Source organism: Lynx rufus, unplaced genomic scaffold, assembly GCF_022079265.1.
Source record: "Lynx rufus isolate CCGP_SWC_20201006 ecotype Redwood Valley unplaced genomic scaffold, mLynRuf1.p SCAF_4, whole genome shotgun sequence".
Lineage (NCBI taxonomy): Eukaryota > Metazoa > Chordata > Mammalia > Carnivora > Felidae > Lynx > Lynx rufus.
Genome location: NW_025814856.1, coordinates 66,067,872 through 66,094,730, shown reverse-complemented (window position 1 = coordinate 66,094,730; position 26,859 = coordinate 66,067,872). Strand labels below are relative to the sequence as shown.

At 47.4% G+C, this 26,859-nt stretch overlaps 1 protein-coding gene across 1 annotated transcript in view; it reads left to right on the top strand.

The window, feature by feature from the left end:
• COBL (cordon-bleu WH2 repeat protein) overlaps positions 1-26,859 on the top strand; it is a 172,365-nt gene that overhangs the window by 57,946 nt on the left and 87,560 nt on the right. The window contains exon 7 of the mRNA XM_047095215.1: positions 2,331-2,513. Coding sequence (XP_046951171.1) covers positions 2,331-2,513 — 183 coding nt within the window. The remainder of the gene's footprint in view (positions 1-2,330; positions 2,514-26,859) is intronic.

Genomic DNA, 26,859 nt, shown 5'->3' with positions numbered 1-26,859 from the left:
TGGGCTGACCTCCCCGCTGCGCAGCCCCTGGTGTGCAGTACACCCCGGGCACCGGTTCTGGGGGGGAGTGTTGGCCGGGGGAGCGGGGAGAGGTGCCAGGGGAGAGCCTGGCTTCTATCTTGTTACGCATTTGAAATCAGAGCGTTGGTTCTCTAAGCCTCCGCCTGCACTAACGCTTACGTGATCGGGTTAAGCAGACCCTAGGAGGGGTAAAGATTTAAAACACCTATGTGTCGGGGCACGTGGGTGACTCAGTCCGTGAAGCGTCCGACTCTGGCTCAGGTCATGATCTCATGATCTGTGGGTTCGAGCCCCACTTCGGGCTCTATGGTGACAGCTCAGTGCCTGGAGCCTGCTTCCGATTCTGTGTCTCCCTCTTTCTCTTCCCTGCCCCCCAAAAGATAAATAAGCATTAAAAAAAAAAGTCTGTGCCCTTTAGCCTGCCAGCCCCCCCCCATATACACGCAGCAGGCGGGGCTGCTTTGTGAAAGCTCCTAAGTAGCATTGTGGCTTACGTTTATTTTCGGTGTAGATCTCTGCCACGGAGTACTGCGTTCCCTGGTCACAGCCTCCGTGGCACGCCATTTATCTCACACGGCCTTTTGGTGGTGACCCGTGAAGAGTTCGAAGAAACCTAAGCCCCTTCTTGGCAGCCGGTGACATACTTCTCACGATGGCAGAGACCCTGTTAGAAAGTGAGGGAGGGGGACAGTAAAGTGACCCCCAAATGGAGAAGGTGCTTTGACACCGGGAAACAAAGCAGGTGACTCCATACAGCTTATGCAGAGGTTTGTGTTTTGTGTTTAATATTTAACTTTTTTAAAAAAAAGTTTATTCATTTTTTTTTTTTAATTTTTTTTTTTTCAACGTTTATTTATTTTTGGGACAGAGAGAGACAGAGCATGAACGGGGGAGGGGCAGAGAGAGAGGGAGACACAGAATCGGAAACAGGCTCCAGGCTCTGAGCCATCAGCCCAGAGCCCGACGCGGGGCTCGAACTCGTGGACCGCGAGATCGTGACCTGGCTGAAGTCGGACGCTTAACCGACTGCGCCACCCAGGCGCCCCTATTCATTTCTTTTGAGAGAGAGAGCATGCGTGCACGGGAGGGGCAGAGAGAGGCGGGGGGAGAGAGAGAATCCCAAACAGGTTCTGCACTGTCAGCACAGAGTCCCAGGTGGGGCTCGAACTCACGACCCGTGAGATCATGAGCTGAGCCGAAATCAAGAGTCGGACGCTTAACTGACTCAGTCCCCCAGGCCCTCCTCTACACAGTGTTATTCAGGGGACCTTCCTGGTGGGAGATCAGGTGGAGGCCAATCCACAGCTGCTGCATAGTTACTCTCTGCAAAATCCAGACCTTACGCCACAGCTTTATTTATAGAGCGAGGGACGCACAGAGTAGGGGCGCCGTTGTGAGATCAGGGGGCTTGCACGCACCTAATCAGCAGCTACCCTTTAATGAGACCTTGCAGCCCCAGCTGAGCATCAGGAAGGGGAAAGATTGTGGCATCCCTGACAGATTCATGGGGGGCCAAAGCGAGCCTTCCCCTGTCCCAGCCTCCCTGAGGTCTCCAAGGGCCCTGGAACTGGCTGCGAGAGAGGTCATGTGAGCAGACATGACCCACCGGAGGGCCGGAGAGGGGGCTCAGTGCGGTCAGAGCTACAGACAGATTCCTCCGGGAGAAATGTACTTCTGGCCTGTGCCTTCCTCTGTTCAGCACCTACAAGCTCGTTCCGAAGACAGGTTCCGTTTCAAAGGAGGCTGATTCACACTGCGGTCTGGTCAGGAGTGTTAAACGAGTCTAGCTGGTAAGGGTTCTTAGGGGTTTCAGAGGTCTGTCGTTGCCTTTGTGATGAAGAAAACAAACCTTTGTGGGGCGCGTGGGTGGCTCAGTCGCTTGAGCGTCCAACTTCGGTTCGGGTCATGATCTCGCAGTTTGTGGGTTCGAGCCCCGCGTCGGGCTCTGTGCTGACAGCTCAGGGCCTGGAGCCTGCTTCGGATTCTGTAACTCACTCTCTCTCTCTGCCCCTCCCCTGCTCGTGCTGTCTCTCTCTCTTTCTCTCTCTCAAAACTAAATAAACATCCAAAAGAAAAAAGAAAAGAAACCTCTGCAGCAGGAATGTGTCAATGGAGTGTCTCCCACCGCAGGGAAAATACGGGCTTTCGACTGAAAGTGAGCGTTTTGCTCAGGCCATTCAAGCCCAGCAGTGGACGTGTCCTACAGGCTCAGATGGGCGGTGTGGCACTTGGTTTTCAGGTCGGAGCACTCCTACACTGAGAAGTGACCTCGCACTGATGAGAGTTTCTCTTTGTCCCCTTCCCCGCAGGGCTGCCTGACCACGCCCAACTCCCCAGCGGTGAATCCGCGTTCCATGACGTTGGGTCCATCCCTGTCGCTTGGCAACATCTCAGGGGTGTCTGTGAAGTCGGACATGAAGAAGCGTCGGGCCCCTCCGCCCCCGACGCTGCCCGGCCTGGGGCCACCAGTGCAGGACAAGGCCTCGGAAAAGGTAGGCGGAGGGCGGCTCCGGGGAGTGGTGGATCCGCTAAAAGGACCGGCGACTTCTCTGGAAGTTCCCTGTGTGCCCTACCTTCTGCAAATTTGTGGCTTTAGCGGGGAGAGTGTTTCGGTCGAATCTTTAAGCTTTATTTAGAAGTAAAAGTGAGGGGCGCCTGGGTGACTCAGTCGGTTGGGTGTCTGACTCTTGATTTCAGCTCAGGTCATGATCTCACAGTGTGTGAGATCGAGCCCCACGTCGGGCTCTGAGCTGAGTGGGGAACCTGCTTGAGAGTCTCTGTCTCCCTCTCTCTCTGTGCCTCCCCTGCTCATGCTCACTCTCTCTCTCAAACATTTAAAAAAAGTAGAAGTAAAGATGAGATGCCACGCTCCTTCACGTGTGGAAGGTAGGACACCTCCTGTGCTCTCAGGCGTTCAAGGCCTGTGCTTGTTATTAGCATTTATTGTGTCTGCAGCATTAAAAGTTTGGGCGTCGTCATGATCGCTAAATGAGAAAATAGCGTGGTTCGGAGCACTGAAAGAAATCTGGAGTTTGTATGGGACAGGGATGATAGATCGTAAAATATAGATGCCCCAAATAATTCAGATGCACAGGAAAGGAGGGAGGGCCTTTCACACTAAGTCACTTTCCACGTGATGGGACGTTTGCAGAGACCGTGTATGTAGGAAGCCACGGGTGCGAAGTTTATCATCAGAGCAACGTCACGCCTTTGCAAGGGGTTGTCACTACATGTGGACCAGAAAGAGCCTTTGTCCTCAGCAGCTGGGTTCTGCACTGGGCTTCTGTCCTCCCGCGAGTCTGCCGCGGTGTGAAGCGCGATTGGAAATCCCAGGCCCTCCGTTCTCAGGGGCCGGGACGCTCCTTGACCAAGCAGCTCCTGTTCTCGAGGCTTGGGATGATGCACGGTGAAACTGATGTACAGGTTTCATCTTCTAAATGCATCCGTCCTCATTCAGGTGGGGGGAAGCAGGGACAGCACACAAAGGGACCGGACTTTGGAATCTTCTAGAAGCTGTGTTCTCCAAGGCTGACCGGCCGCGCCCACAGCTGGGCCTGCTCCACATGTATTCCAAGATGCCGGGCCACAGTAAGGATGCATTAGTGCTCACCAAACAGGGAAGGTTCCCAGTGGCTGGCACCCCAGCTCCCTGGGGGACGGGGACACCACGCTGCAAACAGGGACTTTATAGAACACAAGTTAATTCTCTCACAGAGGCTTCATTTCCTGACTCTTTCCTTCTGCCTTAGCGTCCCCGGCCTGTCCGTGCTTCGTGGAGGCGGAAAACTTCACACTGCTGCTACTCTGGGTTTGAACCCTTTTTTATTTTTTTATTTTTTTGCTTATTCATAAGATGGCTTTTCCTTAAAATAAACTAGAAACTAAGTCTGTACCTCCCAGATGGGAGGCTCAGTCTGGGGTCATGGTTAGAAGTTGCCTAAGTGGCTCTCTGGAGCAGTAGTCTTCTCAGATTCCTTCTTGCCTGGTTGTCTGTCTGTCCATCAGTCTTCATAAATCTTAATAAATCGTCCTCCGTCCTCATAGGTGTGAACTTTATCCCCAGGTCTCAGAGACCACCCCGCTCCCATTGACAGACCTTTCCATCCGTGCCTTAGCAATCTGTTGGAAAACCCTGACACAACACGTTTTAGAAGAAAATATTTTGATTTTTTGTGTTTCTTAAGCATTTTCTTTTTTTCTTTTTAATGTTTATTTTGAGAGAGCAAGAGAGACAGGGAGTGAGCGGGTGAGGAGCAGAGAGGGAGGGAGACACAGGATCCGAAGCAGGCTCCAGGCTCCGAGCCGTCAGCAGAGAGCCCGACGCGGGGCTTGAACCCACGAACCACGAGATCGTGACCTGAGCCGAGGTCGGACACTTAACCGACGGAGTCATCCAGGCACCCCTAGCATTTTCTAATGCTCCTAAGCTCTTCTGAGTTCTCCGGGATGTTTTAGCTGTCTTTTGTTACCAAGAGCGTTAGGTACAAATGCACCCCATTTGGTCGTACACTTGCGGGACTAAATGTGCAAATTGAACCCAAAGTTTCTTCCTGTGCTTGTGTGGTGAAATGTAAACCTTCTCTGGGGTTTAGGATCTGAACTTTTTCATAACCCACAGACCATACTTCTAGCATTTAGTACTTTTCAGCCCCCTCCCTCTGGGGACATCAGTTTGCTTCTGATTGGGAAGGATGTTAGCACCGAAAACCACAAGTTCCAGCATCATTATTACTTGAGGGCTGTTTGCAATGAGAATTGCGTTTCCTGGTGTTCTCGAAGGTTGATGCTGAACCCGATCAGCATCTTAAAAGTTCCTTCCGTCCGGAGAAGAGGTGTTCTCAGATTTTAACATGCTTCTCCAGAGTGGATAAAGTCTGCCCGAGTGGAAAAATGCATCGTAAATAGGGAATCGGGAATTCCAAGTGAAAAATAAATAGTTCTCTATACCCTGAAAAATGAACAGAGTTCCCTCTGAGGCAGTAAAAGCTTCTTACTAAAATCTGTTTTATTTGGCACAGAATGAGCGCAGAAATTGGCTCACAGAAATGCTCTCCTTTTTTAAGCATATGAGTGGCATATGGATTAGATTTAAGTATTTGCTGGGACCATATTTTTCCTTTTTAAATGAAAGGTATTTTGTTATTTACTAATTTCTGGGAAAGGAACCCAAAAGTGTATTGTCATCGTTGTCGGGTAAGAACGTCAGTTCCTTTTTCACCAACTTCCTCCCAGATAAAGATAAGATGTTTGTTTGGAAAACCTTAGTTGTTCCTAACACCGATGTCCTGAATGGAAAGGAAAGGCTTATTTTCAAGGACATGACTAGTTTGGGGAAAGGAGAATGCCTACATTTTCTTATTTTAGAAGAAAATATTTTATCTTTTTCTCTTATCATCTGGTCCGAAAAATTCAGGGTTCCCTTATTCAGGTCGTAGAAGGGGAATCATGTCAGACGAGTGTCGGTTCAGGGGACGCATTTTCCCCCAAATGCTGTCTTTGTATCAGCGTTTGTTACATGTTTTTATACTCACGACGCGATCGCCAGTATTTGTTATTTCTAAAATACTTTCCGGAGAGACTTTCCCGGAGGGGGTAGGTAGAGCCAGTGAAAGAAATTAATGGTGTCCTTGAGCAAGCCGTTAGCAGAGAAATTGGCAATTGGCAAGACGGGTCGAGAGACGTGTTATCTTTCCAGAGGAGACCGAATCTCTGTGCCAGACTTTCATCCCTCTTCCCGGTACCTCGAATGTAGTTCTAATTAAGTGGAACATTCAGACAGGAATGATATATATGTGAGGGCACCATTCGCTGAGTCAGTAGTTTTCGAACTTAAGCGAGCATCAGAATCACCCCCAAAGGGCTTGTTAGAACACATTATGCTTGGCTCCACCCTGAGGGTTTCTGATTCAGTAGGTCTGGGGCAGGGCCTGGGAATTTGTGTCCCAGCAAGTTCCCAGGCAAACCCCACTTTGAGAACCACCGCGCCGCAGAAACTCCGCTGCCCCGATCCGCCCGCTCGGTGTAAATATCTTGAACGGGTCTGGAGAGTTCTTCCCGTAGAAGAGTTTCCCTGGAGATGAATGGATCTGTGCTCTGCAATAACGTCTGGGCACAGTTTGCCATAGTGTTAGCTGAGGCCTAACGTTGGATGTTAAGATAAATAAATAGTTCTTGCTTCTTCTTGCCAGGACCCAGGGTGTGTTCGTGTGAGGGACAGAGGGATTGCCTGTCCCAGGTGGGATTTTTCTTCATGTTTTACCTTTGAGATTCCCCAGGGTCATCACTCCACTCTGCTGTGTGCTGAGACGACCTCACGCCTTGTCCTTGGCCCCGATCAAGGGCAGAGTTCTTGCTTACTGCGCCTACCTGGGGGTCAGAGCCCCCTTTGTATGCCAGGTCTTAGTATCTATCCCCAAGGAGGGTGGTCTCTTGTCTCTTGCACACATGTGCCCCCCTCTAGGCTGTGGATCAGCACAGATCTCAGATGACGCGTGGGGCCGCGGACACAAGTGCCTGCGTGGGCACCCCCTCCACTCACTCTCTGGTCCTCAGTTTCCTCCTCTGCAAAATGGGAACAGCCAAGGCAGCCTTCCCGGGTACATGATGTACAGGCCAGACCACGGGCCGTGCAGTTGCCTCCTGGGGTTAACATCCCAGCTCTGTCCGCCCTGGTCCTGTGGCCTTGGTGAGTCCCGCAGCAACTACCTCGCCATCCCCCTAGGTGTGCAGACAGCACAAGAGCCCTTGTGAGAGCCAGGCATCGGGAATGGAAGAGCCGGAGGCAGGGAGGACCGGCCAGTGGGAACGGTGGCTCTGTGCCCTGGCCAGGCTCCTACGTTAACCAAGTCGCAGATTAAACTTAAAACTCAAACTCGTGGGCGCAGGGGCAGGGGGCTGCCTGAGTGGTTCAGTTGGTTAAGTGTCCGACTCGTGGTTTGGGCTCAGGTCATGATCTCACGGGTTTGTGGGTTCAAGCCCCACATCAGGCTCCGTGCTGACAGTGTGGAGCCTGCTCGGGGTTCTCATTCTCTCTCTCCCTCTGTCTGCCTGTCTCTCTGCCCTTCCCCTGCTCGTGCTCTGTCTCTCTCAAAATAAATAAATCAACTTAAAAAAAAAATCAAACTCTGTGTTGCCGTAAACACCAAAGACAACGTGAAACAAGACCACACCCTCGTGCTGGCTCTGCCCCCACGTCAGGCACAAACTGTGAATACACCTCGTTCACAGGTCCACATTTTCAGAGTTTATTGGGGGGCCGTTGCTCATCCTTTTAAGTCTTTGGAGGCCCTCTTTGAGAGGAACAAGAATAGAATACTGTCCCGTGATCTGTGCTTACGTGACTCAGTTTACCCATTCAAGATGGAAAGAATCCCGTAAATCACGCCTGCCGATATCTGCCTCTTAGAACGCTCTGCGGGTCACGGACAGGCGTATTTCGCTTTTGTCTGTCAGTTGATTAAAAACAACTTGTGGGAGTTTTCCAGAAAATGCTGTGTGGTCTCATTTGAGTTCTCCTTTTCCACAAATGCAGAAGAAACGGCTCTTCCCTAGTTTTTTCAGTCGGCACATGGTTCTTTTACGCCCGCTTTTATGCCGAAGACAACTCTGAATCCTTTTTTATCGTAAGGACAAGGAATTCAAAAAGTGTTTTAGTTATCCGGGCTCTCTTTTGTCCTGTAGCACTTGAATTATGGCATTCATCGTGGAAAGCGTTCAACACCAGACAATTCCAGTATGACAGCCACATGTCTACACCATCTCAAGTTTGTTGCATTGGGACTAAAACCACTGGCGGGGATGGCCGTTAAAATGAGAGATCGGGAGGGGCGCCTGGGTGGCTCAGTCGGCTGAGCGGCTGACCTCGGCTCAGGTCACGATCTCGCGGTTCACGAGTTCGGGCCCCGCGTCAGGCTCTGTGCTGACAGCTCGGAGCCTGGAGCCTGCTTCAGGTTCTGTGTCTCCCTCTAATTAAAAAAAAAAAAAAAAAATTTAATGAGAGATGAGGAGGCTGGTGTTATAATCAGTTATTAGTATAACCCAAAAAAGATTTTTCCATGAAAAATGGCTTACGAGTTCAATAAATACGTCCACACCCTGCACTTAAGAGTATGAATTGACCCTCGTTCCTTGGATATCTCAGTGCAGCGTTTTGTACTGTGTGAATAATTCGGGCAGTCTGCACACAATCAGGGGAAAGTGTTACTATTTGAGATTCCGTATGAGAATCAGGTACCTAGAATGTTACAGGACGTTGTAACCCTTTGCTGATCGCACCCCCAACGACACACTTCATCCAGAACTGAAGTGTGCATCTGACCATCGCCAAACTCACAGTCCGTTTCTGTGGTGGTGCGTCGGATCATTCCGGAATGTTCCTGACCTCACTCTGCTTCCCGGTCCGTAGCAGAGAGAAGGCCCCAGCGATGTAGCCTCAGGAACCCTTGTTGGGGGGGCGTCCCCGCCGAGCAGGGTCACGGACCAGGGTGGGCTCCAAGCGTATTCTCCTCTCTGCTGTTAGGACTGACGGTTGCTGCTTATTAAATTGAACGCCCGCAAGGGTGTTGAGGTAAATGGAAGCCCTGTTCCCGCAGGGCCATTTCCACTGTCCCCCTGGAGTGGGGACTCCTCCGAGTTCCCTGTCACCTGCCTCTTGCTGGTTGTTAACTTGTTTCTGGCAAAGGGGATGATGCCTGGAGACTTTTAAAAAATTATTCTTCATGGGGCACCTGGGTTGAGTTTCGGACTCTTGATCTCAGCTCCTGTCATGATGTTCCAGTTCGTGAGATCAAGCCCCATGTTGGGCTCTGTCCTGACAGCGTGGAGACTGCTTAGGATTCTCTCCCTCCCTCTCTCTCTGCCCCTCCCCTGCACATACGCCTGTGTACCCATGCTCTCTCTCTCTCTCTCTCTCAAACTAGATACACATTTAAAAAAATAATTCTTCATACTAATCAAAGACTTTTGATGACCTCCAGCATGTGGGTGGTGCTCACATGAGCGATGGCTCAGCCTTGGCCTCCTGGAGCGCTGTGCTGGCCAGAAAGGATTCAGAGTAGAGAAGAGTGGTCCCTTCGATACACCCCGTGTGCCAGGGACCCAGGAGGGGAGGGGCCCCACCTGGACTGATCCCCCGTATAAGATGAGGGGGAAGGTCTATAGACCCATGTCTGTCCCTCACGTGCCACACCCCCTGTCCAAGAGCCCTGATCCCGAAGGCAGCCACCTCTCCCATACCCCTCTTAGCACCCTGGTCCAGGGGCTCCCACCCGTCTGGGATGACCCACATTGCAGTAGTGGCCTCTTCTTGGGTCCCTGCATCCGCTCCTGCCCTCCTGCCCCTCTACACCACTGCTAGAGTAACACTGGTCCAAACACAAGTGGGGGCATCATCCCTCTGGGGCATGACCCGAGTTCTTACCTCTGCCCGCAGCCTCCAGCTCTGGGCTCAGCGCCTCCCCTGTGCCCTCACCACCCCTCCCAGAGGAGTCCACGACTTGTCCTTGTCCTCGCCGCAGGGCCCCGTCACATTCTCCCCTCACCCGTACCCTGCTTGGAGGCCGATTCGCCGGCCAGGCCTCCCTCACCCCTCCACCTGCCGGTCACAGTCTGCTCCGTTTCCCATTCTCATCTGTGTTTCTTCCAGCGTCTAACCCGTAAGCCCAGAGGCAGGGGACTTAGTGTCTCTGCTCCCTGCCGTGTCTCCGACGTCTGATGCCGTGCCACTGTATCAGCAAGCGTTTATGTTCATTCACTTTGCATTTCCGTGATTCACTTACCAGGCGTGGAAAGATGGGTCCCCTCGAAGTGAAAGACACTGGTTGCAATATATATGCGAAGAACTAACGAATGCCCTGCTCGCAGAGCCTACTTTAGAAAGGGCGACAACTTGGCCATAAGCCTGCAGAGTTTGCTCGTCACTACGGGAAAAGACGGTCGGTGAGCCCCCCACCAGGGCAGCCTTCTGCCGGATCCCAGAGCTAGAAGTGACCGTACGGTGGGGGTGCAGGAACCGTGTGCAGAGACAGTCACGCCGCCACGTAAATTGTGGACTCACCCCTCACGGCCATCCTGGCCAGCTTGCTGGTCACGATGGCCCTTCGTCAGTTGAGTTGAGGAAACCGAGCCGGTCCAGGCCTTGCTGCAGGTCAGAGACCGCGTAGGCAAGGGCTCTCACCGGCCGCACGTCCTGCACCGTGTGTGGCCCTTCTTGGGGAGACCGGGCCCCGTCCCCCCACCTGCAGAGGCAGTGCGGATGAGATGAATGCACTTGGAGGGGGCCGCGTTCCGAACCTCTGTGACTTGGTAAGAGGCAAACAGACCTTGGAGAGGAAGGCGTGTGCGCATTGAGCTGGGGAGTCCTGTGGCCTGGGGACCCGTCCCAGGGTTTGGATATACGTCCCGTTACAAACTGCGGCGAGTAGGTACCAGGCTTTCTCTCTGGTGTGGCTGGAGGCTTTCTACCTCCCTACTGTTGACTGCCCTCCACACTGGAATGTTCTAGAATACCACAGGAGGGCCCCACTTCTTTCCCATGCTGCACTGCCTGTCCCTCCTCTGTGTAGGCCTGCAGGCTAGTAACTCAGAGCATCCCCCCACCCCCACCCCACTCCCGGCCATTCAGGGCATCCCCGTGGACCCTTAGCCCTCCAGGTTACCCTGAAGGAAGCCCCTCCCTCTCTCCCTTCCTCCCTCCTCCCACCAGCTGAGCCCTCTCCTTGCGCAGATGGGAAGGGACTTTGCCCTGGAAGGCTTCCCCCATGGCAGGCCTTTCTTTCTGGCTTCTTCTGTGTGTGTGCCCCTGAGCCTGTTTTTTTTTCTTTTTTTTTTTTAATATTTTTTAAAGATTTTGTAAAATTTATTTGTCTTGAGGAAGGAGGAGAGAGAGCATGAACAGGGGAGGGGCAGAGAGAGAGGGAGAGGGACAGAATCCCAAGTAGGCTCTACGCTGTCAGTGCTGAGCCCAACCTGAGGCTTGAACTCACAAACTGTGAGATCATGACCTGAGGGTGAAACCAAGACCCCACCCAGACGCCCCTGTCTCTGAGCCTGTTGTGAACGTTTCTTTATGAAATTCAGACGTCTTACTACTCAAACCGGAGATGCACCAAGCACCCCTCCCCCACAAAATGCTCCCCAACCCTCTTCCCCCCGCACCCGTACCAAAGCAGATGCAACAGGTGATTTCCCGTGGAAAGAAGAAGCACTTTCCCAACCACATCATCTTCTCCCCCCTAAAGGGCAAAACTTCCGTGATTTATTCCCTGCTGTTACGGTTTCTTTGGGGATAAAAACAGAGCCGTTCTCTGAGGCACATCATCCTGTGCGTTTGGGTTCTGGACAACAGTCTGCCTGGCTTGGGGGTTGGGCATTCGCCTCTCTGTGGGCATGATGAGCCCTGCCCCGGCATCGTGACTTGGAGTGCATTTTACAGCATTCGTGATTTTAAAGTCCACCCGCATTGTAGGGACCCCTCGGCCTTAGCTCTCCTCAGGGAGCCCCTAAGCAGAGGTCAGTAACTGCCACTACATGGGAGACTGCTGGTGACAAGTTCAGGATCCACCACCCCTATCCCCACGGCCTTGAGGACCCGGCATATACTTGGCCATCCATTTGGCTGAATCCCCGCGGGGAACGGTGTCTCGATCTCCGGTGCGTCCCAGCCCTACGCACAAGGCCTGGCACCCAGTGGCCCGTGAGTGAGCATTTTATAAACAAAAGAGCGAGGGCTCAGTGGGAGAAGAGCCAAGGAGAGCATGGCCTCATCTTCGGTGGTGATAAATGAGTCGTTGTCTCTCTGGGAGGTCTCTGGGGACACACACACGGGGAGATGGACCTGTGTGTTGACTTACACGGTATGCCGTCCAGCTGGAGGCTTGGGTGCATGGGGCAGCTAGACAGGAGGCCTTCCGGGATCCGCAGTGATCTTCAGTGAGATGACATTCAGGGATAGGAAGGTTTCGGCGTCTCCAGTGGCCCCTAGATCCATCACTCCTGTGCTCCCTGCACTGTAGACCCTGGACACACGTAACCCCAGACCCGGGTCCCATTGAGGCCCCTCGGTGGGCCCCAATCCAAGGCTGACCCTGGGGCCCCTAGATTTCTGGGGCAAGAATGGAGGTGGGGGTGGGGACCTCGCTAAATGGTTGCACCCGAGGAAAAGGCACAGCTATTTTGGAGGTGCTGGCAGAGTTTACGGCAGCCTTAGCCTAAATTCACAGAAGTGTGACGAGGGGGCAAGGTAGCAATGGCCCCATACTGCTCAACCGGAGTGACTATGTCTCAACATCATATCTTAAGAGAAAAAAAAATCTTTTTCTAAACGCCAAAAGAACATTGTAGAAACTGAAGAGTCTGGGGTTTACCGGCACTTACTAACACAATAGCAGAAATTGGAATATTTAAGCCAAGAAACGTAAAGCCTCACGGGATGTGACAAGTCCCTGTCCTGGGCTGGGGCTGTGTCCGCAGGACAGGACGGGGGACCGGCATGTGGGAATTCCAGAATCGTTCGTGTTCGTGGAACGCGGGAAAGAACCTTCCGTCTGGCAGAGTTGGGGTGCCCGAGTGATAATTATGAGGAAACCCCACGTGGCAGTTAGATGCCGTGTCGGCTTATGCTGGCCCGTAGCAAGTCAGGACTCTGTCTGGCCCCGCTCTTGTGGGGACTCCTGTCTCCTTTTCATAGATGAGGAGCATGCGGAGAGTGAGTCATGGCAGTGAGGAAAACCAAAAGCTAGAACACTTTCTGGGGGAAAGCCTTCGTAGAATCCATAGTAGTTCAGACTTTCCAGGCACACTGCCCGCCTACCAGCTAAGTCAAAGGGTAACCAGTTAGCTAGTCTGCCTTGATGAAATACCACAGACTTGGGGGGCTTGAACAACCGAAACTGATTTCTTACAGTTCCAAGGCAGTTAGTCCAAGGTCAGGGTTCTGCTGAGGCCTGTCTCGGCTTATAGACAGATGGCCGTCTCCGGGCCACATCCTCACTCTATGCATGTCCTTGCTGCCTCTTCCTCTTCTGGAAGGAATGTGGGAATCGCCTTAATGGCCTCATCTTAACATAATCACCTCTTTAAGAACCCTCTCTCCATATACAGTCCTGTATAGTCTAAGGTACTGGGGTTAGGGTTTCAATATACGTATTTGTGGTTGGTGGCGGGGAGGGAACCAAACTTAGCCCATAACAAAGGGAAGCTGAGTTTCTGTTTATGTGCCCTCAGTTTTCTTGGCCATAAGGAATTCAAGGGCAGGTAAGATTTGGTGCTTTAATTTTTTTTTTTTAACGTTTTATTTATTTTTGAGACAGGGAGAGACAGAGCATGAACAGGGGAGGGTCAGAGAGAGGGAGACACAGAATCTGAAACAGGCTCCAGGCTCTGAGCTGTCAGCACAGAGCCCGACGCGGGGCTCAAACTCACGGACCGCGAGATCATGACCTGAGCCGAAGTCGGCCACTTAACTGACTGAGCCATCCAGGCGCCCCGGATTCGGTGCTTTAAAGGCTCTCAGTATTTCATTGGAACAGACATCTTATGTCCCCAGATGCCAGAGAACAGCCCTTGTCTGGGTAGATGATGGCACGTGGGTCCAATCCATGGGAAATTCCCACTTGCAACACTGCTTTTTTAAAATTGTTTATTTTTGAGAGAGAGAGAGAGCAAGTGGGAGAGGAGCAGAGAGAGATGGACAAAGAATCCGAAGCAGGCTCTGAGCTGACAGCACAGAGCCCGACGCAGGGCTCGAACTCACAAACCGCCAGATCGTGACCTGAGCAGAAGTCGGCCGCTTGACCGATGGAGCCACCCAGGCACCCCTGCACCCCTGCTTTTCATGATTACCCCCCTAATTCCCATGCCGGGGACCGGAGACTAGACAGGGTGAAGACATCACTTCCAGACTCTTTTCCAGCAGGTGACATGCAGATCAGGGATGAAGCCCTACCCAAGAAAGACTATCCACCCTGGCTGGTAGTGTTTCAACTGTAAAAGCAGCTGGGGATGGGGGGCATTGCGCCTGGCCCATCATGTGCACCAGTATTCTCACCAGCAAAAGGATTTCCAGGACAGCTGGGCAGAGAAGGCACATCGTCCGTCCCCAGCCACCTGGTCCCAAGGTCAGCATTAAGACAGTTACAATGACCCAGCAATGGCCCGGTTCTTGCTGTGTTTCAGCTATGGTGCTAAGACCTCAGGTGCGTCATCTTCTTTCACTTAATCTTCGCGATATCGTCATGAAGTGGGGACTCTTGTGATCTTCATTGTACCAGTGAGGACGCCAAGGTTTACCAAGGTGACGTGAGATCACAGGGACATAAGTAAGAGGCAGAAGTCCGGCCTGCCAGAGACATCTCTCCGGCAGGAGGTTCTCCTGCGTGGGCGCTGAATGGATCAGAGGGAAACATGGCGGCCATCAGGTGGCTTGAGCACAAGACGTGCGGGCTTGCGTCCTGGCCCTGAGCCCTCTGCGGGAGATGCGGTGGGTCAGGTCTCCGCAGGTGCTGGTGTATCATGCCAGTGCTGCCACCGTCATCTCTTGTGACATAGAGATTCTCAAACGGATAGGATGTTTGAAACGAAAAAGCATGCTCATTTACTCACCGTTGACAGGGAAGTCATGTGTTTGCTAGCAGAGAATGAAAACCCCAACATTAAACACAACTCTAGGGGCGCCTGGGTGGCTCAGTCTGTTGGGTGTCTGACTCTTGATCCGGGCTCAGGTCACGATCTTGCAGTTTATGAGTTCGAGCCCTGCATCGGAGGCTGCTTGGGACTGTCTCTGCCCCTCCCCTTCTTGTACTCTTCTCTCGCTCGCTTGCTCAAAATAAATAAATACACCTGAAAAAAAAAAACAGTGCTAAAGATCTCCTTGGAGGACATACTCATGCTCCATCGTGCACAGCCAATCCCCAGATTTTTCAAACAGAGCGAATTCAGGATTCCGAGCCATGGAGCTCTTTCTCGGCAGCCCCGTCTGCTTCTCATGGGGGTGATCCTGCAATCAGAATATCTGGCAGAACTGGGACGGAATCAGTTCCCCTCCACCTGTGCCCTTTATCAAGGAAATTAAGCAAAAGTGGCAGATGATTCATGAGGAATGCTAACCTGTCGTTCTCCAGGGGGAATGACCAAACCAGGGGTTTCCCAGTGCCGAACATACATAAGCTTGACTAGTCCGAAACCCATTTCAACTCACACTGGGGGCGCCTGGGTGGCTCAGTCGGTTGAGTGTCCGACTTCAGCTCAGGTCATGTTCTTGCAGTTCGGGGGTTCGAGCCCCGCGTCGGGCTCTGTGCTGACAGCTCGGAGCCGGGAGCCTGCTTCGGATTCCGGGTCTCCCTCCCTTGCTCTCTGCCCCTCCCCCGCTCACACTCTGTCTTCCTCTCTCTCAAAAATAAATAAAAATTTTTAAACTCATACCAAAAGAAACATATTCCCGTGCATCTCCTGCAGGCAGTGCCGAGGCTTGAACCCGTTATCCTACCAGTGCAGCCCGATGGTGGATCATCTGCTCACTTTTGAGACACCACCTCTAGTGTTTGGCTCGACCCAGTTTGCAAAGATCTGTTTCTCTGCTCATACCACATGTTACGGGGCTTCAAAAGCCTTGACAGGAATGAAGGATAAAAGAAGCAGGACCGTGAAGGTTCTTTCAGACCCAGTCCAACTTGATCTGTTTTCGAGTCAATGCTTGAAACAATAACTGCGCATTTCCCCTTCAAACGTTCCAGAGACAAAGCATACCTGCCCATTAGTAAATCGACGAAACTGGCCCAGAACTAAATAGTGGATTTGTACGAATTCCCTTTGACCCACACAGCCACCTAGAGGTTTTGTTCAGATCCTAAAATACGGAGAAGCAAATAACAAAAGGTATGATGGTGCAGAACAGTTTTTTCTTGTTGTTTAAACGTTGGGGGACGTGTGAATGCGAGGGGGGTGCCTCTGGTGTTTGGGATGTTTCCTTCTCCCCTGAGGAGGCAGAGGTGAGGCTCTGTATTGTGCTCAGAGGAAGTATCATTCCTTCGTCAAAACAAACACCCGTGTGAACCTGTCGCGCCCCATCCCCGTCACAGAGCCTGCGAAAACAGAGCCGCACAGGAACTTCCTTGGGTGGAGAGGGCAGGGCCATGGATCAGGAGAGTTTGCAGAGAAAGGAAATGGGAGCTATTTTAGTTGGTTCACATCTCCCCTTGGTTACGGGTCCTTTCCTGCCCCCGACACTTGCAGCCACAGAGGCGAGCTTATTTGAAGAAGATTAAAGTCTTCTGTATTTTTAGCCGTCATTCAAGCGTGACATTTATGGAGGCCTCAGCGACAGAATCAAAATGAAAAGGGAGCTTGGCTGCTTTCCTACCCGTTGACGTTTTGGTGACACAAAGGAAATTAAAAGCTGGGCTTTATATTATAGAGTCACACGGTTTAAATAGCCGCTGTTTAAGTATGTTGTTCTTAGCCTCCGGCATCGTCATTTGGGCCACTTGGGTTCCTCCTGTCGACCACGTTAACAAGTCTGCGTGTTCCCTGCGACGATGCGTAGAATCTGGTCCAATCATGATTTCATTGTTTTCCTTACTGTTGCATTTTGCTTCTTTGTATCAGAATACTTTTAGGGCTCTTTCTGATCACCTTGGTAACCAAAAATCAGAAACGGTGGGTTTTAGAATTCCAATCCATATTTTATTTTTTTGTTTTACTATTTATTTGTTTGAGAGGGTGTGGGGGGCAGAGAGAAAGGAGATGGAGAATTTACCGTATTTCCTCTTTACTTCCTCCCATACGCTAAGCTCCCCAAAACAGGACTCCAGCAACTAATCTGAAAGCACGTGGCCTGTCTTTGCTGAGGGAATAAGCAACGAGGCAGATATCTCGTATTTCAGTGAGATATAGCCCTCAGGAGGCTGTAAGGTCTTTCTTTTTTATTACTTTATTTTGTTTTTAAAATTTTTTAGGCTTATTTATTTATTTTGAGAGACAGCGAGCATGAAGGGTGGGGAAGCAAAGAGAGAGGGAGAAAGAGAATCCCAAGCAGTCTCCACGTTGTCAGCAAAGAGCCCAACGCGAGCTCGAACTCACGAACCGTAAGATCGTGGCCTGAGCCGAAACCAAGAGTCGGACACTTAACCAACTGAGCCATCCAGGTGCCCCTGTAATGTCTTTCTCATCCATTTGCTGTCTCTACAACCTTGGACGACTCACTCAAAAGGACTTGCCGTTCACCTTTCCGGGGTTCTGTTTCCTCACAAGTAAAGTAAGAATAATACCCGGGGCACCTGGGTGGCTCAGTCGGTTAAGCATCCAACTTCGGCTCAGGTCGTGATCATGGGTTCGAGCCCCGCATCAGGCTCTGTGCTGACAGCTCAGAGCCTGGAGCCTGCTTCGGATTCTGTGTCTCCCTCTGTCTCTGCTCCTCCCCCGCTCATGCTCTGTCTCTGTCTCTCAAAAATAAATAAACGTTAAAAAATGTTTATTTAAATAAGAATAATGCCCATGGCTGTCTACATAACCAAGGTTGTTTGGGAGGGCCAATGTGTGACCACGTCTTGGTGGCAGTGCTTACAGAATTAGCAAGAATCTTCAAGGATTGAAAGCCCCGTGTAGATGAGTATTGTTTTTAAGTGAATAATCTTACCATGGGAATACTGTCACCATTGCCCCGTTTATGTGGGCGGCCGCATGGGTTTACTGCAAAGACATTAGTTCAACAGACAGTTGGCTTATGTTTGAGATACAAGATCTTATTTTTTTCCCCTTGTAAACTTTACTTACTTTCCAGTTTCCATATTAACACCGAGAGGCTTAAGGCCCAGTTTCTAAATTTAAAGGTGAAAGGACCTTGCAGATCAGGAACACAGCTTAGCTCTCTTCTTCGTTTACTTTATAAACAAGGGCCCAAGGTTAATGGACTTGCCCGCACGAGCCAGCTGGTAAGTTATGGTTTCTCAAAAAGAACTTGGTTCTCAGGTTGAAGCTTTACAACTGTTACTCATGAAACTGATACTTCTGTTAGCATTGAGCTAGTTCCTGATATGAACTATTAGAAACTGTGTTATCGTACACATCATTAGGGTTACAACAGATTCTGGAATACAGAACCTAGCTAACTACTGTGTAACTTCAGAGAGGTAATAAAATCACCGGAGAAGCTTGATTTATAACCAAACTGAGACCATCTCTCTTTGCCAGATAATACCCCTCTGATTTTGATCGGTGTTGTTTTAATGTTTTGATTTTCCTGAATTAACGTGTGTCATTTGTGGGACTTTTTGATGTAGTGTAATCTCTATGGCCTTTAAATATAAATGGGGAGATAAAGATACCTGGGTGACTTGGTTGGTTAAGTGTCCAACTCTGGATTTCGGCTCAGGTCATGATGTCACCTTTTGTGGGATTGAGCCCTGCATTCAGGCTCCATGCTGACAGTGCAGAGGCTGCTTGGGATTCTCTCTCTCTCCCTCTCTCTCTGCTCCTCCCGTGCTCGCTTGCTTTCTCTCTTTCTCAAAATAGACAAACTTCAAATATATATGTATGTATAACGCGTATCTATATACATATATAGAAATAAAAAGCTTTCCGGCAACTCTGAGACTTTGAAAACTAGTATCATGTTGGGGAGTCGTGAGTTGCAGAATTTGCTGAGGCGTCTCACGTGATTCCTGGAAGATTAGAAAGCAACGATTTGCAGATGTCCTGCTTCTGTCATTGCTCCTTGTCTGTGGCTGGATCCAGACTGTTCGACCAGTGGGGAGCATATCTCTGCTTGTCGGGAGGTATGTGGTATACCTGGAGGATGTGTGCTTCGCCTGGATTTGAATCAGAGGTGGCACCCACCTAACTGTTATAACCCTGGAGATGTTATTTCACCTCCAAAGGCCCCACATGACAAGACTGTAAGATATACTTTTGGCCCTGGTGGCCGGCATACCCTGATGTGGCCCCCAGTGACTCACACCCTTGTATGACCCCCTCTCTTTGGGTGTATTAGGGCCTGTAACCTGCTTCTGCCCCATGGAATAGGGGATGCCACTGACTTGATTAGGTTCCATTATATGATAAAGGTGATGGGATGTCACTCCCTTGATTACGTCTCGTTACGTAAGAGTCCATCTTAGCAGGCCAGAGAGAGAGAGAGAGAGAGAGAGATTTCTGTGCTGACCTCAAACAAGCCAGCACTCATGACATGAACTTTCTTGGGAAAAGACCATGTGGCAGGGAAATGCAGGTGGCCTCTCACACCTGAAGATGACCCATAGTCAGAAGCCAGGGCTCTCAGTCAGACAGCTGCAAGGGCAGACACCCTTGCAACAATCTCCGTGAGCTTGCACGCGGGCATTCCAGATGGGCATACAGCCTGGATAAGACCCTCGTGAGGGTCTATAACCTCGTGAGACCCTGAGTAGATGACCCAGCTTAGCCATGCTTGGACTGCTGACCATTAAAAACTGTGGCATAGCAAATACGTGTTTGTACTTAAACTACTAAGTTTCTGTTAATGGGTTATGGGGCAGGAGAAAATTAGTATATATTCAGGAGATGATATAGAGATTCAAGAAAATAATCCGTGGTCACCAGCCTTAATGGTCTGGAAAACGAGGACCAGAATTCAGGATGGCCACCAGCATCTGGAAAGTGAGAGAAGAATACCAGGAAGGAGATAGCCAGAGAGCCATAAATTCTCTGGGTAAATTCCATCCAAATCTCTGGCTGAGCCTTGAATCACACATGCAAGAGGCAGGCACCAAGCAGCTTAGCTAAGAGTAAAAGAACTGAACTAAGATTTGAATTACCAGCCAAGGGACAGAATTTTCATTGTGAGTCCATTGAGTTTATTAGTTCTGAAAACAAAGGAATTGATACTTTTCATGAGAATGTAATAGAAGCCAGCATCTCATAAGCATGACATTCGCAATGGCCAGGACACAAGCCAAAATACTCAACAGACGAAAAACCAGGAAAATGTGATCAGTTCCCAAGAAAAAAGACGGTCATCAGAAACCAACCTGGAGGTGACCCAGGTGCTAGGTTTAACAGGCAAAAAATCTGCAGCTTATAAATATGCTTAATGCAAAATGAGTGCTTATAATGAATGAAAATAATGGGAAAATCTCAGAAGATAATAAGAACTATAAAAAAGAACCAAATAGAAATTCTAAAATGGAAAAACACCATATCTTCAATAAAAATGATATTGGATGGGCTTAGCAACAGGATGAAGGTAACAAAGTAAAAAGGCAGTGAAGTTGAAGATAAATCAATAGAAATGTTCCGATTTTAAGAAGAGAGAGAAAAAAAATTGAAATGAAAATAGAGCCTCAAAGACCTGTGGAACACTACTAAAATATCTGGTGTTTGTCAATAGAGTCCCAGAAGAACAGAGAAAAAAAAATTTTGAAGAAACAACAAGGACCAAGGTTTCCCAAATTTTGTAAGAGACGTACATTGACAGATTTAAAAAGTTTAGGCATCTGGGTGGCTCAGTCAGCTAAGCATCCAACTTCGGCTCAGGTCATGATCTCATAGTAAATGAGTTCGAGCCCCGCCTCGGGCTCTGTGCTGATGGCTCAGAGCCTGGAGCCTACTTTGGATTCTGTGTCTCCCTCTCTCTCTGCTCTCTCCAGTTCATGCTCTGTCTCTCTCTCTCTGAAAAATAAATAAACATTAAAAAATTTTTTTTAAATTAAAAAAAAAATAAAGTTTAGTGAATCCGAACCAAAATTTAAAAACACAGTAACAACAACTAAGGTACATTGTAGTGAGATTGCTTAAAAACAGACTTCAGGAGAAAAATCTAAACTAGACAAAAACAACATTTTGAAAACTGCTGAATTTATCATCAGAAACAATGGACGCTAAGTAATCGTGGAAGAGAATCTTCAAAGTGACGACAGACAGTAACTACTGTGAGTTCATAATTCGTTGTCTGGCAAAAATAGCCTTCAAGAGTGAAGTTTAAGAAAGACATTTCCATGGGGCACCTGGGTGGCTCAGTCGGTTAAGCGTCCGACTTCAGCTCAGGTCACGATCTCGCGGTCTGTGAGTTCGAGCCCTGCGTCGGGCTCTGAGCTGATGGCTCAGAGCCTGGAGCCTGCTTCCGATTCTGTGTCTCCCTCTCTCTCTGCCCCTTCCCCGTTCATGCTCTGTCTCTCTCTGTCTCAAAAATAAATAAACGTTTAAAAAAAAATTAAAAAAAAAAAAGAAAGACATTTCCAGATTAAAATAAAGAATCTTTTGCTGTCAGACCTGCACAAATGTAACAGTAAGGGAAAATTTCAGACTGGAGGGCAATAATACCCAATAGAAACTGGGAATTTTTGAAAGGAATAAAGAATACAAAAAAAAAATGGTAAATATCTGAGTAAGTGTAAAGGACTGGTTATTGTCTTTAGACCTCTAACATGTAAACGTTAATATATATGCCAACTATAACATAAAATATAGAAGGGCAGGATAAATAGATCTTTACGATTGCAAGGTATCCACATTTGATGATCTAAAGTATTAATACTTAATCTAAATGGACTGTAAAAGTTCAGGACGCATACTATAATCCTCATACCGGCCATTAAAAACAAATAATAGAGGTTAGCTAAAAAGCCAGTGGGTGAATTTTTCTCCCTCTGAGCTGTTATTTTCCAATGTGATTTGTCTGTTTCTCACTCTAATTCTGTCAGCTTTGCTTCATGTATTTTGAAGCTAGTATTAGGCACGCACACATATATGATTACTAAAACTTTCTGGGGCACCTGGGTGGCTCAGTCGGTTCAGCGTCCAACTCTTGATTTCGGCTCAGGTCATGATCTCACGGTTCATGGTTTCAAGCCCCACGTCAGGCTCCATGCTGACAACGCGGAACCTGCTTCAGATTCTCTGTCTCTCCCTCTGTCTCTCCCCTTCCCCTGCTCATGTTCTTTCTGTCTGTCTGTCTCTCTCTCAAAATAAATAAATAAATAAATAAATAAATAAATAAATAAACATTTAAAAATTTTTTAAAAACTTCCCGATGCATCGACTCCTTTATGATTATGAAATGTCCATCTGTAACTTTGGCAATACTCGTTCTTAACCTCTATTTTATATATTATTCATATAGCCAGTCCAGCCTCCTGTGCCTACTGTTTACACAGTGTCTTTTTCTGTCCATTCAGTTTTAACCAACTTATGTCTTTTAAAATATTTTTTTTTGTAGACGACATTAATCTATTCTGACAATCTAGAGATTGTCCTTTTAACTGTAACACTAAGCATTTCATGTAATTGTTGATATGATCAAATTTAGGTATGCCAGCTTATAATTTGTTTTCTGGGTTGTCCCTCCTATTTTTTTTTCTTACTTTACTTTGGATTTTAAATAAATATAATAAATAAGGAGATTTAACTAGTAATCAAAAACCTCCCAACAAAGAAAAGCCCAGGACCAGATGATTCAATGAGTGAATTTTACCAAACATTCAAAGAAGAATTAATACCAATCCTTCGTAACCCCTTTTAAAAAATAGAAGAGGGAATAATTATAAGGTTAGCATTACCCTGATAGCAAAGCCAGACAAAGACACTGCAGGAAAATGACGGGCCGATATCTTTGATAAACATAGGTGCAAAAGTCCTTAATAAAATACTAGCAAATTAAGTTCAACAGCACATAAACCACAACCAAGTGAAATTTGTCCCTGGGGTATAAGAATGGTTCAACACGTGCAAATCAATGAATGTCGTACACCACATGAACAAAACGAAAGCATAAAACACACATGATCATCTCGGTAGATATAGAAAAAACATTTGACAGTGTTTTTTTTTTTTTTAATTTTTTTTTTAACGTTTATTTATTTTTGAGACAGAGACAGAGCATGAACGGGGGAGGGGCAGAGAGAGAGGGAGACACAGAATCGGAAACAGGCTCCAGGCTCTGAGCCATCAGCCCAGAGCCCGACGCGGGGCTCGACTCACGGACCGCGAGATCGTGACCTGAGCCGAAGTCGGACGCTTAACCGACTGCGCCACCCAGGCGCCCCCATTTGACAGTGTTTAATATTGATTCATGATTAAAACTCTCAGCAAAATACATATGGGAGGAACTTACCTCAACCCCCTGCAGGCCATAGGTGAAAAGCCCACATCTGACATCCAAGTCAATAAGGAAAATTTGAAAACTTTCCTTATTAGATCCAATATGAGGCAGGGGTGCCCAGTTTAATCACTTCTATTCAACACAGAAATCTTAGGCAGAACAATTAGACAAGAAAAAGAAATGAAATCCAAATTAGAAAGGAAGAAGTAAAATTATTTTTTTGTATATGACATGATCATATATGTACAAAACTCCAAAAACTCAAAACAAGAAAAAAACAGGTAGGGGCGCCTGGGTGGCTCAGTCGGTTAAGCATCCAACTTTGGCTCTAGTCATGATCTCATGTTCATGAGTTCAAGCCCCGCGTTGGGCTCTGTGATGACAGCTCAGAGCCTAGAGCCTGCTTCGGATTCTGTGTCTCCCTCTCTATGTGCCCCTCACCTGCTTGTGCTCTCTCTCTCTCTGTCTCTCTCAAAAATAAATAAACATAAAAAATTTTTAAAAACTGATACAACAAATAAATTTAGTAGCGCTGCAGAATACAAAATTAACATACAAAATCAGTCACATTTCTGTATGCAATGAACCATCCAAAATAACATGAAGAAAATTAAAGAAGACACAGATGAATGGGAAGGTATCCCATGTTCGTGGATTGGAAGAAATTAATATTGTTAAAATGTCCATACAGTCGTCTACAGACACAAGTATTGCAATCCCTACCAAAGTCCCAGTGTCATTCTTTTCAGAAATAGAAAAGGCAGTCCTAAAATTCATATGGAACTACAAAAGGCTCTGAATAGCCAAAGAAATCTTGAGGAGGAGGGGGGAAAGGAGAGGGAGAAGGAGAACCTGAGGGCATCACACTTCTTGATTTGAAAATATATTACAGAACAGTGGTAATCAAAATGGTATGGCACTGACCTAAGAACAGACATAAAAACCAATAGAACAGAATACAGACCCCCTCCCCAAACAAATCCACACATCTACAGTCAAGTGATCTTAAACAAGGGTGCTAAGAACACACAATGAGGAAGAGATAGTCTCTTTAGTAAATGGTGATGGAAAAACAGGATATTCACATGCAGAAGAGAGAAATTGGACCTTCATCTCGGCCCGTGTACAAATATCAGCTCAAAACATAATGAAAGACTTTAGTGTAAGACCTGAAACCATGAAACTACTGGAAGAAAACAGGCAAAATGCTAATCAACATTGGTCTGGGCAAAAATTTTTGAGTATGACATCAAAAAGCACAGACAACAAAAGCAAAAAGTAAGTGGGATTGTCTCAAACTAAAAAGCTTTTACATAGCAAAGGAAGCAATCAACAAAGTGAATTGGCAACGTACAGAATTTGCAAATCACATATTTGATGGATTAATGTCTAAAATATATAAAATACCCATATGACTCAATAGAAAAATAGTAATAATAAAAATAATAATAATAATAATAATAATCTAAACAAAAATGGGCAAAGGACTTGAACTTTTTTTCTTTTTAAATTTTTTTAGCATATATTAATTTTTGAGAGACAGGGAGAGACAGAGTGTGAGTGGAGGAAGGGCAGAGAGAGTGGGGGGATACAGAATCCAAAGCAGGTTCCAGGCTCTGAGCTGTCAGCACAGAGCTCGATGCAGGGCTCAAACTCATGGACCTCAAGAACATGACCGGAGCCGAAGTCGGACGCTTAACCAACTGAGCCACCCAGGTGCCCTGAACAGACATTTTTTTCCAAAGAAGATCTACAAATGGCAGGGTCGTGAGTTCAAGCCCCATGTTGGGCACGGATCCTACTTAAAATAAAAATAAAAATAAAGGAATATCATCAAAAAGATAAGATAACAAGAGCTGGCAAAGATGTGAAGAAAAAGAAACCCTCATGCCCTGTGGTGGGAATGCCAACTGGAGCAGCCACTGTGGACACCAGTATGGAGGGTCCTCAAGAAATTTAAAAATAGAAATACAGTATGATCCAGTGTTTACACTTTGGGGTGTACATCTGAAAAAAATAAAATCAGGTTCTTGAAGAGGTATCTCCACCCCCATGTTCATTACCACATCATTTACAACAGCCAACACATGGAAATAACTGAAGTCTATTGATGGATGAATAGATAAAAATGTGTCCCCATTAAAAAAATAATAAGGTGGGGCGCCTGGGTGGCTCAGTCGGTTAAGCGTCTGACTTTGGCTCAGGTCATGATCTCACGGTTCGTGGGTTCGAGCCCCACATCGGGCTCTGTGCTGACAGCTCAGAGCCTGAAGCCTGCTTCAGATTCTGTGTTTCCCTCTCTCTCTGCTCCTGCCCTGCTCACACTCTGTCTCTGTCTCTCAAAAAGTGAATAAACATTAAAAAAAATTTTTTTAATAAAATAAAATAAGGGAATCCTGCCATTTGCAACAACATGGATGAACCTGTAAAGTATTATGCTAAGTAGAATGTCACACAGAGAAAGACTGTATTATTTCACTTCTATGTGAATCTCAAAAAACAAAAACAGAAAACAGTTCCATAGAAATAGTAGGTGGGGGTGGTGGGGGCAAGGGGGTGTGGGTGAAGGTGGCCAAAAAGTATAAACATCCAGTTATAAGATGAATAGGTTCTGGGTGTTAAAGTATGACAGGGTGACTATAGTTAAAAATACTATATACTATATTACGTATTTGAAAATTGCTAAGAAGGTAGAATTTAAATACTCTTATTTAAAAAATGATTTGTGTGAAGTCAAGGATGTGTTAGCTAACTATATTGTGCTGATCATTTCACAGTATGTACGTGTATTGAATCATCACATTGTACACCTTAAACTTACACAACATTTTATATCAATTGTATCTCAGTCGAAGTGGACAAAAATAAATGATCTGAGCCAAAGAAGCAGGAACATAGGAAATTAGACACTACAGTTGACCTTGAACAAGGCAGGGGTTGGGGCACTGACCCCCTGTGCAGTTGAAAATCCATGTATAACTTTTGACTCCCCCCCAAACTTAACTGTTAATAGTGAGGGCCATGAGGCATTACTGTTTACTGTAATATGCAATTTACTAGAGAGACAAACTGCTTGTGCAGAGATGATTAGCATCACAATGACATTTTTAAATGTTTGTTTATGTTTAAGAGAGAGAGAGAGGGAGAGAAAGGCAGACAGAGAATCCCAAGCAGGCTCCACACTGTCAGTTCAGTTCATCTGTGAGGTTTTCCAGATTGTTTCACATCTCCAAAAAATTTTGCAAGAATTCATTGAAAAAAAAAATCTGCATAGAAGTGGACCCACATACTTCAAACCCATGTTGTTCAAGGGCCAGCTGTATTTTGCACTGGATAAAAATGAAGATAGAACATTAAAATTCATGGGATGCGTCTAGAGCAATGTTTATGGGGAATCTTACCACTTTAAAGGTTTATATTAGACAAGAAGGAGTGTTAAAAATCGAAGATTCAAAGTTCTATCTTATGCAGCTAGGAAAAGTAGAACAAAATAAATCCAAAGGAAAAAAAAAAAAAAGAACAGACATCAATGAAACCAAATGCAGAAAAATAAACAGAGAAATTGAATGAAACTAAAGCTGTTTCTTTGAAGTGGTCAAAACATGCTCCACTCCTATCTAGATTGGTGTAAAAAACACAGGGCATATAAATCCCCAGTGTGAAGAAAGATGGCTTGTTCACATTAAAAAGATAAAAAAGGAGGGACACCTGGGTGGCTCAGTCAGTTAAGCATCCGACTTCGGCTCAGGTCATGATCTCACAGTTCGTGAGTT